We start from the raw sequence: 17,420 nt of genomic DNA, 5'->3' as shown, positions 1-17,420 counted from the left end.
TCCTCATGGTTCTATTGCCTCCCCTTCAACAGTTTATTCTTTGTGTCTCATATAAAATTCTTGTCATTGGATTTAAGATCCATGTGAACAATCAGGGACGATTTATCTCAACATCCTTATGTTAATCACGCCTTCGATAACTATTTTCAGATAAACTAACAAGCACAAGGTCCAGGGTTTGACATGGTTGGGGGGGGGGGGCAACAGGAAGGGGTTTCATCAAAAGAATAAAGGAAAGGAGAGTCAGAGAGTTGCTGTCCTCCAAGGCTGTAAACACCCCTTCCCCCACCACTCCCACTAATCACTCCCCACTTCTGTAGGCTTCTGTGAGTCAGGCCTCTCCCAAAGCCAGTGAGTCTCTTTCTCATCTGACAGGTGAGGGACCCAGTTCCAGGGAGCAGGATACTTCAGCACCCAGCTGGATGAATCTGGAGGGCCAAAAACCCCAAATTAAGTGGGGAGTGGGCGGTTGGGGATGGGGGGGGTGGCTGAGAGATATGTTTAAAGGTAAGGAAGCCGGAGCAGGCGGTAGCGCCCCAGGTTAAGCGCACATAGCACAAAGCACAAGCCCCCAGCTCCTCACCTGCAGGGGAGTCACTTCACAAGCAGTGAAGCAGATCTGTATGTGTCTATCTTTCTCTCCCCCTTTCTGCCTTCTCCTCCTCTCTCCATTTCTCTCTGTCCTGTCCAACAATAATAACTACAACAATAAAACAAGGCCAACAAAAGGAAATAAATAATTTTTTTGAAAAAGGCAAGGAAGAGAAGGTCTGGAAACAGGCAGTTGCCCTTTCTGTCCCATTATATTCCATTGCAGGGAACACTAACATTCTGTGGGAGGCAGTTGCAAATTCACACTAGCCAACCGTCCCCCCCCCGCCCCGCCCCCCCAGTCTATTACCAGGTGAGCGTTTGGAGCTCTTGGAGCGTCCCTTGCTGTGCAAGGGTGGGGGTGGGTGCTGGGAGTTGGGGTATGGGTAGGGGTGGGGATAGAGGTGGGGGAGCGCCCCTGACTGTGCAGATTGAGGGAGAGCAGAGCGGACCGCTGCCGCAATGCGCGCCTCCGCCAGGGCCTATAAGCCCAGCTGGAGCGAGGGGGCGCAGTGCGCAGAGCGGGTTTGTCTGCGCGCCCCCGCCAGGGACTATAAAAACCTCGCCACCTGCTGCCACCAGAGCGCCCGCTAGCAGCGAGAAGCCGGTTCATCGCCTCCTGTCTCCAGCAGTAACTGCTCTCACTATGGACCCTGAGACCTGTCCCTGCCCTTCCGGTGAGCCCCGCCTCTACTCTGCTCCAGAGAGAGCCCCTGAATTTGCAAAGGTCTCCGAAGCCCTAGGTCTCCGTTCAAAGGCATGGGGGGGGAGGGGGGGGGATGGAGAGAAGGGTCGTTTATTTTTCCCTCTTTAACCTGGTGAAACGCGAGTATTGTTATATCCCATAGGCGTTGCGATTCGGCATTTTCCCTAAGTCCCCACCCCACCCCCATTCCTGTTAACCCTTCCTGTGGCATCTCCCGCTCTAGGTGGCTCCTGCACCTGCACTGACTCCTGCAAATGTGAGGGATGCAAATGTACCTCCTGCAAGAAGAGTAAGTGTCTGTCTCTGTCCCTGTCCCCTCTGCTCCCTGCTCAGCCCCTGGGGCTGCTTCCCCAATATGGAGAGACTCCTAGGTCACCCTTGTTTCTAACTCTTACTGGAACAGAGGGGGAAATGGAGAGGCCTTAGATAGTCTCAGCCACATCACCCCGCCCCAACAATTCCATGATTGATTGATCCAGGAGGCCTAGAACGACAGGCTTTTATAAACTCTCAGAAGTTCCATTGGATGTTCAGCGGGGAAGCAATTGCAGAAGCCAGACCTTCAACCTTCTGCATCCCACAATGACCTTGGGTCCATGCTTCCAGAGGTTTAGGGAATGGGAGGGTTATGGGGGGGGGGGGGGATGGGATACAGAGTTCTGGTGGTGGAAATTGTGTGGAGTTGTACCCCTCTTATCCTATGGTTTAGTCAATATTTCCTTTTTATAAATAAAAACTAAAAAAAAAAAAAAGAAGTTTCACTGGGCAGTTGAGGTGGGGAGCTGCTTCTCTAGTACAGTCCCTCCCCTCAGAACCTATAACCCCTGGGGACATTGGGGTTCACCTTTGGAGCTGGGATTCCCTCCCCTCTTTGAGGCATTTGTAGGTCCCCTCCGTTTGACCTCCCTGAAAGCAGTGTAATCTTCATGGAGAATAGGAGGTGGGAGAAGGCTCCCTTCTTCCCACGAGGATATGTTGAGGAATTGGCTCCTCAAGTTTATCCATTAAGGGTTTTCCTAAGTCTACTGACCCTCGGATGTTGTCTCATTAAGGCCTATCACTGCCCCAGACTAACCCCAGCATCACTGGCATTCTCTGAAGGGGTTGTGAATTAGTAACTGGGTATCCCTCTCCCCAGTAGTCTAGCACACAACTGAGACTTCATAGATGCTGAATTACACCAAGTATGGGGTTTGGAAGGGTGCAAGTAATCTGGCTGAATCCAGATCATTTCCTAGCTACCTAGCAGACCCCCAGACCCTAGGCTTTTTTTTTTTATGGGACCAGGCCATCACCCCAGCCCACCTCCCCCATTTTGTCTGTAGGCTGCTGTTCCTGCTGCCCAGCTGAATGTGAGAAATGTGCCAAGGATTGTAGGTGCAAGGATGGGGAGGGAGCCAAGACGGAGGCCGAGAAGTGCAGCTGCTGCCAGTGAAGATGTGCTCCTCTTTGGGAAACGCGTAAATATTGTTGGGCTGTCCAGTGTGAACTCTCCCCACCATGAGGGATGCCCGTGTGTCCCCTTCCCTGTTGGCCGCTGGCCAGGAACAATAAACCTTATGAATGACAGTAACAAATGGCTGGTCTTTTTCTTTAGGGGGATAGTCATAGGGGGTAGCAGGGAGGTTGATCAGAGGGAGCTACTAGTTGACAAGTGAAATCCCAAGACTAGGCCATTGTTCTAGCTGGGGCTGGAGTGCAATACCTCCTCCCACATTTAGATGGCACCTGAGCCTCCTACTGTGTCAAGTTCAACTCCCAGGAAAGAGGAGAGACCTATATCCCACTTTGATTATCTCCCACTTGTCAACCTCACTTTTTCACCTGTATAGTGGGGCTGGAGGAATTGAAAAAACTAGATCCCAGTCCCAAAGACTTGGGATTTCTGGGTTTTTCTAGTTACTCTTGCAAAGCTTCCTGTTTTTGAGAGTCACTAGAGAAGGCCCCGGGGTCTTGGCACACTGTCAACTGGGTTTCTAAGGTTGCCACGCAGAATAACCTGGCTCCATGAAACAAATTGTTCAGCTCTTTTTTAAATCTTGCCTTTTGGCAGTTTGTCTCCAACTCCTCCTTTCTTTAGGAGGAAGTAAAGTAATAAGAGCTTTTATTCACAGAGGTTATGGTCTGGTCCTTGGTGAAAGAGAACACTCAGCTGAAACTAGGTTAACTGGGAGTGAGAAACAGAGTTTGAGGAAGCAAGTATTTTCCAAGTGAGAAAAATGTGTTGTATACCTTCCTTTCTTCCACCTTAGTTTCTCAGGGCAGTCCGTTCAAAAACCCACCATTATTATTATTATTATTTTAAACCTAATAAGCTGAGTATACAAGAAAAGCCAAACTTGTTAGTTAGCTAGTTTCTTTTTTGCCACCTGTTATTTCTGGGGCTTGGTGCTTACACTACAACTCCAGCTCTCCAGTAGTCTATTATGTTTCTTTATCATTTGTTTGTTTGTTTTTGTAGTAGAGACAGGAAAATTGAGAGAGAAAGAGAAAGACACTTATAGCACTGCTTCACTGCTTGTGAAACTTCCCTCATGCAGGTGGGGACCAGGGACCTTGAACCCAAATCCTACTGAGTGCCCTTGTTGTTTTTTACTGTTGTCATAGTTGTTGTTGTTATTACTGTCATCGTTGTTAGATAGGACAGAGAGAAATGGAGAGAGGAGGGGAAGACAGAGAGGGGGAGAGTAATATAGACACACCTGCAGACCTGTGTCACCCCCAATGAAGTGACTCCCCTGTAGGTGGGGAGACGGGAGGTTTGAACCAGGATCCTGATGCCGGTCCTTGAGCTTCGTGCCACATGTGCTTAACCACTGCGCTATACCACTTGACTCCCCCAAGTCAGTTTTGAAAAGGAAGGAACAAGTCAAAGGGTTTGCTCTTATGCTAGTACTAGTGTTCTGCAACCCTGGGAAGTGATTACCCAGAGCTAAGGAAAAGAACAACTGGACATAGAGGAGAATTCACAGTTAGACTTCTTTGTATCTGGAAATAAGAGATGACTCTATCAGTGATGAAAAAACATACTAGTTGGGGCTGGCTGGTGGCACATTTGGTTGTGCACACACCTTACCATGTGCAAGAACCTGGCTTCAAGTCCCTAGTTCCCACCTGTACAGGGGAAACTTCATAAGTAGTGAAGCAGTGCTGCAGATCTCTTTCTCTTTCCTCTATCTCTTCCTTCTTTCTCAATTTCTCTCTGTCTCTATCAAATAAATATTCAAAAAGAAGCACACTGGTCAGTGAAAATTTTAGAGCAGTTGGCTTATCCCATTGCATTTCATTAAAAAGTTTTCAATCATTATTAAAATAAAGTTTTTACAGACTTAAGCACCTAGGAGCAAAGGGTTTGTGGTGGCGCACCTAGTTAAGCACCCATCGCTCAAAGACCCATGCAAGGATCCGGGTTCAAGTCCCAGGTCCCCACCTGCGGGGGGGAGGGACACTTCATGAATGGTGAAGCAAGTCTGCAGGTATCTCTTCCTCTCTATCTCCCCCTCCTCTCTCAATTTGTCTCCGCCCTGCCCAGTAAAAAAGAAGAAAAAAAAAGAAAAAAATGGCTGCTAGGAGCAGTGGATTCATTGTGCTGGCACTGAATCCCAGCAATAATCATGGGAAAAAAAATACCTAGGAGCAAGATCAAAGTTATAAGAGTTTCAAAAAAATAGTTATTTCTTTTTATACCAGAGCACTACTCAGCTCTGGCTTATGGTGGTGCAGGGGATTGAACCTGGGACCTCGAGTCTCAGGAATGAGTATCTGTTTGCATAACCACTATGCTATCTTCCCCCCCCCCCGGAATAGTTATTTCTTCATGGGGGGAAATAAGTCTTTTAACTTAGATACCTATGAAAAAAAGGTTGATAAACTTGAGATGCTTGGACTGGGGCTCAGTGGTAGAGCACATGATTCACATATATAAGTTTCTGGGTTTGATCCTCAGCATGAAAAACAAAGTATAGGGGGGGTCAGGGGGTGGCACACCTGGCTAAGCATTCACATTACAGTGCACAAAGATCTAGGTTCAAGCCCCTGGTCCCCGCCTGGAGGAAAGCTTCACGAGTGGTGAAGCAGAGCTGCAGATGTCTCTCTCGTGTCTCTCTCTCTCTCTCTCTTTATCTCCATTTCCCCTCTCTATTTCTCTCTGCCTCTATCCAATAACAAAAGTATTGAAAAGCGCTTAAAAAAAAAAGAGAAAAAAGAAAAAAGGAAAGCAAAGTGTAGACTGCCTTCTGTTAAATCCCCTGAAATACATTATCTTACTTAATGCTTATAATTCTGGAAGAATAGTCTACTTACTATTTCCTTACTATTTACTATATCCCTATTTGAGGGACTTGACAATAGTGCTAAAGGGAATATTCATAAGATTACACACTTAGAGTTTAGTAGACCCAACATTTGAACTGAGCCCAGGATGCCTGACTAAAATGTAAACCTTTAAACTTGAGTTTTCTCTGACCATCAAGATAGCTCACTTGGAAGATGTCTGGTTGGCCATGTGCACTTACCAGTCTCCAGCCCTAGCCCTACTAGGAGGAAGTGTTGTGGTATCTACCCTTGTCTTTTTTTTCTCCATCTTTGCTTTTCTCTATCTGAAAGTTGGTGCTATGATCACTGAGAGGGAAAAGATTTCAGAGAACACTTAGGGAAGTCAGGCACTCTTTCATTTATCTAGAAGAAAAAGGAAGTACAATTGTGGGTTGATTTTACTCATAAATGGAATATAGAGAACTGAAACACACAAAGTTAAATAGATAGAGCCAATCCATAACTATGAACTTGGGAGAACTATGATGGCTACCATTGGGATGGGGAGGAAACAAAGAACTTTGGTGGTGTGAGTGGTGTGAGATTATACCCCTATTTTTTTTTTTTTTTTACTAATGTACATATATTTTTTAATTTCTTTATTGGGGAATTAATGGTTTACAGTCAACAGTAAAATACATTAGTTTGTACACGTGTAACAATACTCAGTTTTCCACATAAGAATTCAACCCCCACTAAGTCCTCTGCCATCATGTTCCAGGACCTAAACCCTTCCCCTCCACTCCAGAGTCTTCTACTTTGGTGCAATATACCAACTCCAGTCCAAGTTCTGCTTTGTGCTTTCCCTTCTATTCTTATTTTTCAACTTCTGTCTATGAGTGAGATCATCTCATATCCATCTTTTTCTTTCTGACTTATCTCACTTAACCTGATTCTTTTAAGTTCCATTCAAGATGAGGTGATATGTGCACTTTACCACAATTAAAAGAAGTGAAATAACAATAGAAAGTTGTTACCATCTGTGTATGATATGAACTGAGTTAAGTCTCTTGCTCAAATTCCCATGTTGAGCCCTACACACAACATTGCAAATTTGAATACGAAGTAATAAATAAGTGGAACAAATTATTAATATAAAGAAGTAATTAAGATTAAATGAAAGCATAAAGATGATAGGATTAGAATGTGTGTACTTACAGGAAGAGATACCAGATCTCTCTCTCTCTTTCTATCACCCCCACCCACACATAGACATTCCAACACATTTGCAAGGAAGAGATTATGTGTGTACACAATGTGATGATAACTGCCTACAAACCAAGAAGGAAGATCTCACCCAAATCTGACCCTGCCATGGCCTTGATTTGGGATTTATGGACTTCTGAACTGTGAGACAATAAACACATGTCTGTCTTTTACATCAGTCTATGATATTTTACTATGGAAGCCTGAACTGACTATGATAGTGTGTGTATGACAGAAGATCAAAATCTGTCACATCTAAAGAGCTCCTGCAAGGTGATAGGAAACAGATGATTACATTTTATACAAAACCTGTGAATAAATAATTAATGGAAACTTGCAAAAACAAAGTAGTCAAACAGCAAACTCTCTCTAAGACTTAGTGAGAACTATCTATGGCAACTCTCAGTGTGTATATGTGGGAGGTGGAGCCCAGAACTTTAGTGGGAGGTGTGGTGCATAACTATATGATTCTAATTTTATAATCTTGTAAACCATTACTAAATCATTAATAAATTTTTATTTATTTTATTTTAATATGAGAGAGAGAGAGAGGCACTGAAATACCAGGGTACTGCTCAGCTCTGGCTTATGGTGCTCCTGGGGATTGAACTTGGGACCTCTGAGTCTGATTGCATAACCATTATGCTGTCTCCCCCAGCTTACTAATAATGTTTCTAAATTCTTTTATTCATTTACTTAGGTAGCAATAGAAAGAAATCGACAAGGAAGGTAGATATAGAGAGGAAGAGAAAAAGAGAGATCCCTGTAGCACCGCATTATTGCTCATGAAGCTTCTCCCCTGCAGATGGGAGCAGGGGGTTTGAACCCAAGTCCTCACTCTACTAGGTGTGCAACTGCCCCACGTTTTTTCAAAATAAAGAATTCATGGAAGAAGGCTTTAAAGGCTAAAGAACAAATGAAATAATATTCAGTCTCATTTCAGTCAAGGAAGTAAAAAATTAAAATGACGTATTTTGGGGGGCCCATTGGTGACTTATCCTGAAGAGTACATACATTACCATGTGAGAGGATCTGGATTCCAGCTCCCAGACTCTATCTACAGGGGGGGAAGCTTCACAAGTTGTGGAGCAGTGCTGCAGGTATCTTTTTCCCTCTGTCACTCTCTTGCTTTCCATTGCGGTTTCTACTGGAGGGGTGTAGGGAGGGACACAGAAGTCTGGTGGTGAGAATTATTTTTATCTTATAATTTTATAAATCACTAATGAAAAAATAAAGAAAAAAAGAAATATACCTAAAAAAGGAACTAAAGGGAGAGGGAGAGAGAGAGAGAGAAAGAGAAGACATTGAAGCCAGGTTGGTAAGGACGGAGTCCCAGAGGGCATTTAACTTCTCTCTGAAGTCAGGTTTTCAAAGCTGACTCTCCACAGTAGCTCTCACCCTTCAAAGGACCGCCCTCCCAGTGGATTCAGTTTTACCCATTCCTCTGCATTATTAAATACCACATACAACAGGCACTGTGCCAGGAGCCGGGGCTAAGACACTGAGCACAACAAACACAGCAAACAAAACATGGCCTAGTTGGGAAGCAAAGATTAAACAGAAGCCACACACACAGCACTTGCTGCCTAGAGACACTGCATGGTAGAGCTCCTATGGGCTATAGACTCTGGAACTAGATGGCTTGGTTTTGCCTCTTACTGGCAAAGAAAGTGCTAAGTCTGTTTCTCTCTTTGAAAATTACAGAGATTACAGAAGTCCTTGTCTTATGGGGCTGTGGAAAGGACTAGGTGAGGTCACACAGGTAAAGGACTGAGGTCCTGGCATAGGATGTGACTTTGTAAGTACAACAGTTCCCCCAGAGTTTTGCTTTTCCATGATCATCTACCATCTAAGGATATCATGTACAGAGGCCAGGCAGTGAGGCACAGGCTACCGTGCTCAAGGACCAGTGTTCAAGCCCCAATCCCCATCCACAGAGGGGAAGCTTCATGAGCAGTGAAGCAGTGTCCACATCCCTGACTCACAGAAACTGAAAGATAATAAACACATGTGTACCAATCTTAAGGGATTAACTTTGGGGCTACTTGTTATGCAGCAATAGGTAGTAATACAGCTCCAAAATAAAGTGAGGATCAGCAGGTGGAGGAAGAATTAAGATCACAAAGATAGGGGCTGGTCAGTGGCATACCTGGTTAAGTGTACGTATCACCATATGCAAGGACCCAGGTTCCAGCCTCCAATCTCTGCTTGCAGGGGATGCCCACAAATGGTGAAGCAAGTCTGTAAGTGTCTATCATTCTCTCCCCGACTCTATCTCCTCTCTCCTATCAATTTCTCTCTGTACTGTCAAATTAAAATAGATACATATAGGAAGATGTGGGGAAAATGGCCTCTGGGAGCAGTGGATTCATAGTGTTGGCACTGAGCCCCAGCGATAGCACTGGAGGCAAAATAAAAAATCAGACAGATAGTGCCTGTGATGAGAACCATGGAATCACAGGACCTCTCGGGGAAGAAGGGACTTAGCCTTGCTCTATCCCCTCATATAACACCAAACTACACCACCTACTGACTTTATAGCTTGGAAATAGGGAGTTATCTCCCAGTGTGGTCCTTTCTAATTGTGACAAGCTATAATGGCTAGAAAAACCTTTCCTATCCAGAACAGAATCTTTATCCCTGCAACCTCCACCCATAGCCTGGTTCTCCCCTTGGGAAACAGAGAACACACCCAATTCTTTCTTTCCATCATAGCCTAAACATGTAGGGTCAGACATCCCCAAGTTCCCAGCACTGCCACTTACTGTGATCCTGAGAAGTCACCTGACTTTTCAGTGCCTTGTTTATAAGTGAAGGTAAGAAAGAACTACATTTGCTTCACATAGCTGTGCTGATATGTGAATGAAATAAACTCAGACTGTCATTAGCACAAGGCACAAGGTGCTTAGTGGGTGTTCAATGTCCCATAATATTGGAACAAATCAGAGATGCCTACAAATTTGTTGATTCCTCCCAGCAGGACAAAAGGTCATGGTTCAGTCTTCTTGTGTGTGGGTAGTGTCTATGACTGTTGACCTATATAACATGGTGAGAATGTCCTGTGTTAGTTGCAAAGTCTCAAGTTTAAGGGACTAACAACTCCAATCTCTTAATATCCTTACCTTGGAGACCTGAGTTAGACAGAAGGTCCTAATTACCCTGAGACTACCAGGTAGGAGGTCATGGATGGGGTGACTAATCAAAAGTTCCTGCTGAACTCAACCTATCAGCTATCCCTGCGAGGGGACCAGTGTGGGAAAATCTATCAACAGATTCTCCAAGGCTCCTGCATTCCCCCAAGTGACTTGGGTCAAGAATACATGAAAACAGAAACCCACCCAGTGGCCCTGATAGAATTCCTGACCCAAAAAAACCAAGAAAGGCAATAAAATGTTGTTGTTTTCAGCAGCTAATTCTTGGATAATATGTTGCGAGGCTGTAGAGTCACCACTGTCCAAACAGTCGAATTGTTTTGTTCCAGCTCAAGCCTATTAACTCCCTTCAGCTATAGTTCATATGATGGTGTTTTGAATTCTAGGCTCATGGCGATCAAGTATCTTCTGGACAGCTTCTTCTTCTTCTAGCGTTTGCCCTTCTTCCGTAGCCAGTCAACAGCGTCAGGTTGAGCCTGATATAAAGTTTCGAGACCTCCTCTGGACAGCTGAAGCCCAGGAATGAACATAGCCCTCGGGATGGCCATTATACTGTGCGGGTGTGAAGACTTTCCAGGATCACTGCAACATTAGAAAAAGTGATTGACTCATCATGGCTTCAGGCGTGACTATACCTGGCTCTTCCAACAATGTTATCTAAGCTTCTTTTCCATTGTGATGACTTCATTCTTGAGTTCTTTGTGCAGAGACAACTCTTTAATAACTCACTTTCATGTCCTTTCAAGTTCAAGTCTAAATAGAAAGGGTATCTGCTATTCTCCCACCCTTCCCAGCATTCCTGGCAGAAGTTAGATAGGTTCTCTTTGGTTTACAACTGATACACTTGGAGTCAACTCCTATGGAATGACCTGGGTGCCCACAGATAGGATCCACTTTGTCTACACCATATGGAAGCAGAATGAGAGGGGTGATTCTCCAAAGGAAAAGTAAAGCCATTGCACAAGGGAAGGATGAATGAATACCCAGGGGGGGGGGGGAACCTCTGATTATTCACCTTGGTGATTAAAAGGAGAGTGAAAAACCACCTACCTCCTTCTAGATGAACTCTAGATCAAACAATGTTGTCAAAGCTACTTTTCCATTGTGAAGAGTTTATTCTTTAGTTCTTTGTGTGAAGACAAAACTCTTTAGTAACTCACCTATTATTTAGCAGTTATTTAGTAACTTTACTAATGCAGGCAAGGAACACAACATTATGTAATGTTAATGGTACAACAGATTTTTAAAGGTTGTTCTTCTTCATTGAATATTACTCAGCTTCATTTCCCTCACCCATGACCATAGAAGGGATGTAAAATTGAAAAAAGAAAAAGAAGGAAACTTTTCCTCTCTGTTTCTGACCCAAGAAAATGGAGGCTTTCGGGGGTACAGAGATGATCCTGTACTGGGAGTGGGAAGGGGAAGACAGCCTCCACTTTTGCTCCCTCCCTTGTAGAGTCAAAATGATTGCAGAGAGAGAGTTTAAATGCAGAAGCAACTTTCACCCCAACATGCACAGCCCAAGCCCAGGGCTAAGTTCGACATCTTTCAGGGCAAAGGCAAGCTATAGTCACAACTTGCTTTATTAGAAGCCAGGAATGTTGCACGCATTGTACTGATACATTAATAGTGATCAGAGCAAAATCTGCTCCCTCCCCAAAGAGCAGGTCAGCTGTGCTCTCAGTCAAGGCGCCAGACACAGTGGGCATTTTGAGGTCATGGCCCTAAAACCAGAGAATGTTCAAGTGACACTAAATCCTAGTATAATCCGAGCATCTGCCATAGGAGCAAATTGAGGTTCAGAAGGACCCTGACACAGAAGGTCACTGAGCAAACATGTGACATCAAAATGTAACTTTTTAGGGCAAAGGGTAGATAACATAATGATTATGCAAAGAGACTCTCATGTCTGAGGCTCCAAAGTCCCAGGTTCAATTCCCTGCACAACCATAACCCAGAGCTTAACAGTTCTCTGGTAAAAAAAAAAAAAAAAAAAAAAAAAGTAACCTTTTGACAGTTCTCTCTGCCCTGCTTGGTAGTTTAATTTGACTGAGCACTCAGGATCCAGGGGATTGAGAAAAATTGTTTTACTTTCATTTTGTCTTTGTACAAATACAAGGGAGAGGGGTACTGAGAAGGGAAGAACCACTGGTGAGGTTACCCCCATTCATTCAGTTGATAAATATTTATTAAGATACCTATCTTAATACCAGTACACTTAAAACTTGGCCCTACCCTGGGATCTGGAGACATGTTTCAGGAGCAATAACTGCTCCCCGAAGTTTTCAATGGCAGGTTGGGTTGGGAAGGGACTTAACAATCAGCCCAAGAATCCCAGAGTTCATTCATATAGACATCGCCCTAAAACCAGAGAATAGGAAGTGCCAGGGAAGAAAAGGACAGAATGTTTACTTGTATAGTTCCATGGGCATCCTGGCCAAGTGTGTGTGGGGGTGGTCAGGTTAGGCTCCCCAGAGGAAGTGACAAGAGTTCAGGAGCTGAACTCTGAAGATGTTCAAACAGGACCTTCCAGTAAATGCTGCAAGGACAGCCTGTGCTCTGGCCGCCTACTCACTCAACTCTGTGCTGTAGCAATTTACATTTCCTCAGCCCTTTAGGAAATTTCCAGTAAGCTCTTCTTTGGCTCCTCTTATGAGCCAAACTGGGCATTCCCAGGATGATGATCTAAGACCTGTTGTACCAGCCAGACACGCGTCTGCAAGGAAGCTGAATGTGCCTCCTCAGAGAGGAATTTGGATGCCAGCTCTGCTCTTCCCCTCAGTATCCACTGGGGAAGAAAGTTCTTGTGGGGCTTTCCTTTCCAAATGTTCCAGACCATGCCAACTTTCCACTCTGCAGCATCTTCCCCAGGCTGGAATACAAAACTCTTTTCTGTCTTCCTTGACTGCCTGGTAAAGACCTTTTTAAGTCTAGGCACATGGTCCTCTGCTCCCCAGTCATTCAGCACACTCCCCACCTTCAACACAGCTCAATAGCACAGGTTTGCGTGTCCAGGGCCCAGGTTCCACCCACAGAACCTTCCATATGCTAGCACTGAGCAGTGCTCTGTTCTCTCTAATCATAATGCTGGGGAAATAGCTCAACTGGTAGATCATGTCCTCTGAGCCTGGTGTTCTCAGTTCAATCTCCAGCACTGTATGGACCAGAGTGGTACTCAGGCTAGTCTCCCTTGTGAAACTCTCTTTTATATGTGTGTGATGAGTAAAACAGTTCTTGGAAGAAAAAGAAGAAGGAGGAGGAGGAGGAGGAGGAGAATAAGAAGAATGGAAGAAGGAGGAGGAGGAGAAGGAGAAAAACAGGGCTGGGGAGATAGCATAATGGTTATACAAAAAGACTTTCATGTCTGAGTCCCTGAGGCCATGGGTTCAACCTCTAGCACTATCCACGGTATAACAGAGCTGAGTAATGCTCTGGTCTCTGTACCTTTCTCTCATTATAATAATAACAATAAGTAAGTAAATTAAATATAAAAGTTTTAAAATAATAATAATAGATTAGAGAAAGAATGACTTGAGAAAATGATTTTTTAAAATTTTTTATCTTTATTTATTTGATAGAGATAGACAGAAATTGAGAGGAGGAGGGTGGTAGAGAGGAAGAGAGACAGAGAGACATCTTCAACCCTGCTTCACCTCTTGCAAAGCTTTTCCCCTGCAGGTGGAGGTTGGGGTCTTGAACCCAGGTCCTTGCGAATTGTAACATGTGTGCTCAACCCAGTGGGCCACCACCTGGTTCCAACTTGAGAAAATGATGTTTATTTATTAAGTGGCTTATAAGGCTAGAGGTTGGTAGGTGAAGGGAAAGGAATGCCTGTGGTAAATGGGACTGGAGTGCAAAGGTGACCCCTTTCCTCTGCAGGGCATGGGACCTTCCAGGAGGTGGTGCAGTGGACAGGTGCAGGACTCTCCCTAAACTCATATTCTCATTCATTAATAAGTAATTTTCTTTTAAAAAGGTGTGTATATGTGTGTGGAATTTTCCTGCTTGGCCTGGTTTCCCTTCATCGGCTACAAAGAGGTTTTTTTTTTTTTTACAAAGAGGTTTTTAACCTTTCTTTTCCTACTTTCCATTTCTTTCCTTTCCTATATCTTTTTTTCTTCCATCCTTCTTTCCTTTCCTTCCTCCATTTCTCCCTTCTTTCCTTTCTCCTTTCTTTCTTTCTCCCTTTCTCTTTCTTCCTTTCCCTCTCTTTCTCTTTCTTCCTTTCCCTCTCTTTCCCTTTCCTTCCTTTCCTCTCTCTCTCTCTCTCTCTTTCTTTTCTTTCTTTTCCTCTGCCTTCACTTCCAACAGACTTTTTGTCAGACTAGGATGCCGCCCCCGCCCCGAGCGTTTACACTGGGCTCTGTAACCTCTCGGTTCAAGCCCTGGGCAGGGGGCGGGGACTGTTGCACCCGGGCCCACGGCTGAGGCGGGTGCTGGGCTCACGGCCCCCGCAGGGACCCACCAGGTGGAGAGCAGAGTCCGCCTCTGCACGCGGCCCCCAAGCGCCCGTGTGGCCGGGAAGGGGGGGCGAGGCGGCTCGAGTGCACAGGCTGCGCTCGGCGCGCGGCGCGGGTGACTCATCGGGGCGTGAGCGGACGCGGAGGGGGCCGGGTTTTTGCGCCCGTCCCGGCTCGGGTCAGCCATAAAAGCAGCGGGCCGCGTGCTGCGCTCCAACACGCTCACTGCATCCTCCTCCTGCTCCAAGTCTCTGAGTTCTCAACACCGCTCCACTTCGCCATGGACCGCAACTGCTCCTGCGGCGCGGGTAAGAGGACCTGGTCGGGGACGCCCCAGTAGATTGCAGACCTTAAGCCCTCTTTCACTCCCCGCTTGGTGTCGGGATGCTGTCTCCTTTCCGAAATGTCTTGGTGTAACTTTCTCTGCTCTGGGCTAAGCTGAGGTCTTGCCTTTTTAGGAGGTCAGTTTAGTTCACCGCCTGATGAGTTAGAATTACTTCCCCATGCTTAGTGCCACCGGGATTCCAACCAAGCTCTTCTCTAAGTATTCCTAGGGGGATTCCCCCCCACACCTCATGTCTGCTTTTTTTTCCTTGCAGGTGGACCCTGCACCTGTACCGGATCCTGCAAATGCAAAGAGTGCAAATGCACCTGCTGCAAAAAGAGTAAGTAGAATCCTCAGTTCTATTCCATGTCTCCGTGCCCAGCTACACGACCTCCAGGAAAATCTGAATGGGGCAATCGGTGGCCTCTGCACAATGGCCTTGGAGGGGAGGATGAGGATCCCTTTTCCTTCTTCATCTGAAGCCTCATGCTTTTCTCCTCCTCCTCTTCCTCCCCAGGCTGCTGCTCCTGCTGCCCTGTGGGCTGTGCCAAGTGTGCCCAGGGATGTATCTGCAAAGGGGCATCGGACAAGTGCAGCTGCTGTGCGTGACCACCGAGCCTGTCTGCTCCCAGGTGTAAATAAACAGAATGCTATGTACAACCCTTCATTTAAAAAAAACAAAAAACTTGACGTTTGCTATGCTCCTTTTTCTATGATGTGAAAGACAATAAAAGTTCTTTACTTTATACTGGCTCTGTTTTACTTTGAACGCTTAAGAAATAAGCAAGAAGCTGCGGTGGGGAATTGCACTGGTAGTGCTGCAGAGACATGGGTTCTGGACTCAAATGTGAGCCCTTGTCAAACTGCAAGGCGGCTGGCCAGGCTCTTTCCGAGTGTTACTCTGTGTAAAATGGAAAAGCATTAAATCAGGTGTTATCATGGTGAAGGACACATAAACGATTCCCTCTGTTCTGGTGATAAATTTTGGTGCAGAAACTTCTCAATCCGGAATTGTCTTTTAAAAACTTTTTATTAGTGATTAAAAGTGGTTTATGAGATTATAAGGTTACAGGGGTGCAGTTCCACACCACATCCACCACCAGTGTTCTGTGCCTCCACCTTCCCAACAATAACCATCATTGTTCTCACAAAGTCTTAGAGAAGTTTTTAACCTTTTCTCCACCTCTTCCTTTGTTGTGCAAGTACATATGTTTCAATTCTCTTTTTTATTTATTTTGGATAGAAACAGAGAAGTTGAGAGATAAGGGGAGGGAAGGAGAGGGGAGAAAGAGAAATACACAGACAGATAAACAGACCTGCAACACTGCTTCTCCACGGATGAAGCTTCCCCTTTGCAAGTGGTGACCAGGAGCTTAAGTCTGGCTCCTTATGCACTGTAATATGTGCACTCAACCAGGTGCACCACCACCCGGCCCTCTTTCCCTCTTTAATAAATGTTATTTATTTTGGATAGAGACAGAGAGAAGTTGAAAGGGAAAGAAGAGATAGTGAAAGAGACTGCTTCAGCACGTATGAAGCGTCAATTCTTTAAGTTGCACATCTATAGAATTTCTTTTTTACATTTTAAATAGTTAATTAGTTATTGAGAGACCAGAGCACTACTCAGTTCTGGCATATGGTGTTGCTGAGGATTGAATCTGGAACCTCTGGGGCCTCAGGTATGCAAGTCCCCTGCTCTAAAACTGTCTAAGTTTTTTAGCCCACAATCCAGAATACTCATTCTCATAGCTTCCCTGTTAAACTTTAGTTCCTAACTAGATTTTTAAAAAATATTTATTTATTTATTCCTTTCCCTTTTGTTGCCCTTTTTAAAATTTTTATTGTTGTAGTTATTGTTGTTGTTATTGATGTCATCATTGTTGGATAGGACAGAGAGAAATGGAAAGAGATGGGGAAGACAGAGAGGGGAAGAGAAAGATAGACACCTGCAGACCTGCTTCACCACCTGTGAAGCGACTCCCCTGCAGGTGGGGAGACAGTGGCTCAAACCAGAATCCTGATGCCAGTCCTTACGCTTCACACCACCTGCATTTAATCCACTGCGATACCACCCAACTCCCACCTAACTAGATTTTTTTTAAATTTCTTTATTGGGGGATTAATGTTTTACATTTGACAGTAAATACAATAGTTGCCCAGATATTTCAGCAACAAGGAGAGAGACCCAGTTCCTACTGAAACACTGTCTGGGCAGGTGGTGGCAGAGTTTGCTGTTTGGAGGATGCAGTGGTAATTGTTCAGCAGAAGTGAGGCCCAGGGTGACTGGCAATTAATGCCAACAGTTTGTTCTGGATAGTGTGGGGGGAATGGCTATTTGATGTTCAATTAAAGGGAAGACTGAGCACCTGGCAGAGGAGTCCGGGCCAGGCTGGCACACAGATGTCCCATGACAGGCAATTTCAGAAGTCTCCTCAGGTCAAGTGCTTGGTACTGACCTTGGGCAGCCCTAGCTGACAACCTGTAACTTCCTGAATCTGTAACCTGGGCATTTTTCAATCTCTCTGAGTTGCCATTTTCTAGTTTGTAGCATGTGATGCTTTTTTTTTTTTTTTTTACTTTTTAAAATTATCTTCATTTACTGGATAGAGACAGCCAGAAGTTGAGAGGAAAGGGTATATATGGAGGTAGAGAGATAGAGAGACACC

The 17,420-nt window shown here is 45.0% G+C and overlaps 1 protein-coding gene and 1 long non-coding RNA gene across 2 annotated transcripts; both read left to right on the top strand.

The window, feature by feature from the left end:
- The first annotated feature begins 1,099 nt into the window (after nucleotides 1-1,099).
- LOC107522349 (uncharacterized) lies at nucleotides 1,100-2,874 on the top strand. Its single transcript, XR_001601448.2, has 3 exons — nucleotides 1,100-1,268; nucleotides 1,521-1,586; nucleotides 2,623-2,874. It is a non-coding gene; the product is annotated as an uncharacterized LOC107522349 (long non-coding RNA).
- An 11,708-nt stretch (nucleotides 2,875-14,582) lies between these two features.
- On the top strand, nucleotides 14,583-15,500 carry LOC103110909 (metallothionein-2-like). Its single transcript, XM_007520118.3, has 3 exons — nucleotides 14,583-14,737; nucleotides 15,029-15,094; nucleotides 15,272-15,500. Exons 1-3 carry the CDS (start codon nucleotides 14,710-14,712, stop codon nucleotides 15,361-15,363), a joined length of 186 nt encoding a protein of 61 aa, XP_007520180.1. The 5' UTR covers nucleotides 14,583-14,709; the 3' UTR covers nucleotides 15,364-15,500.
- Nucleotides 15,501-17,420: the final 1,920 nt, after the last annotated feature.

Source organism: Erinaceus europaeus, chromosome 2 (genome assembly GCF_950295315.1).
Source record: "Erinaceus europaeus chromosome 2, mEriEur2.1, whole genome shotgun sequence".
Classification (NCBI taxonomy): Eukaryota; Metazoa; Chordata; class Mammalia; order Eulipotyphla; family Erinaceidae; genus Erinaceus; species Erinaceus europaeus.
The sequence above is the reverse complement of the archived record's forward strand: the minus strand, read 5'-3'. Positions and strand labels throughout refer to the sequence as shown.

Excerpts from the sequence above, each read along its gene's own strand:
- LOC103110909 (XM_007520118.3), top strand. The coding sequence starts at position 14,710 with ATGGACCGCAACTGCTCCTGCGGCGCGG. Across the intron at positions 14,738-15,028 it reads CAACTGCTCCTGCGGCGCGG|GTGGACCCTGCACCTGTACC; the intron begins GTAAGAGGACCT and ends TTTTCCTTGCAG. Across the intron at positions 15,095-15,271 it reads ATGCACCTGCTGCAAAAAGA|GCTGCTGCTCCTGCTGCCCT; the intron begins GTAAGTAGAATC and ends CTTCCTCCCCAG.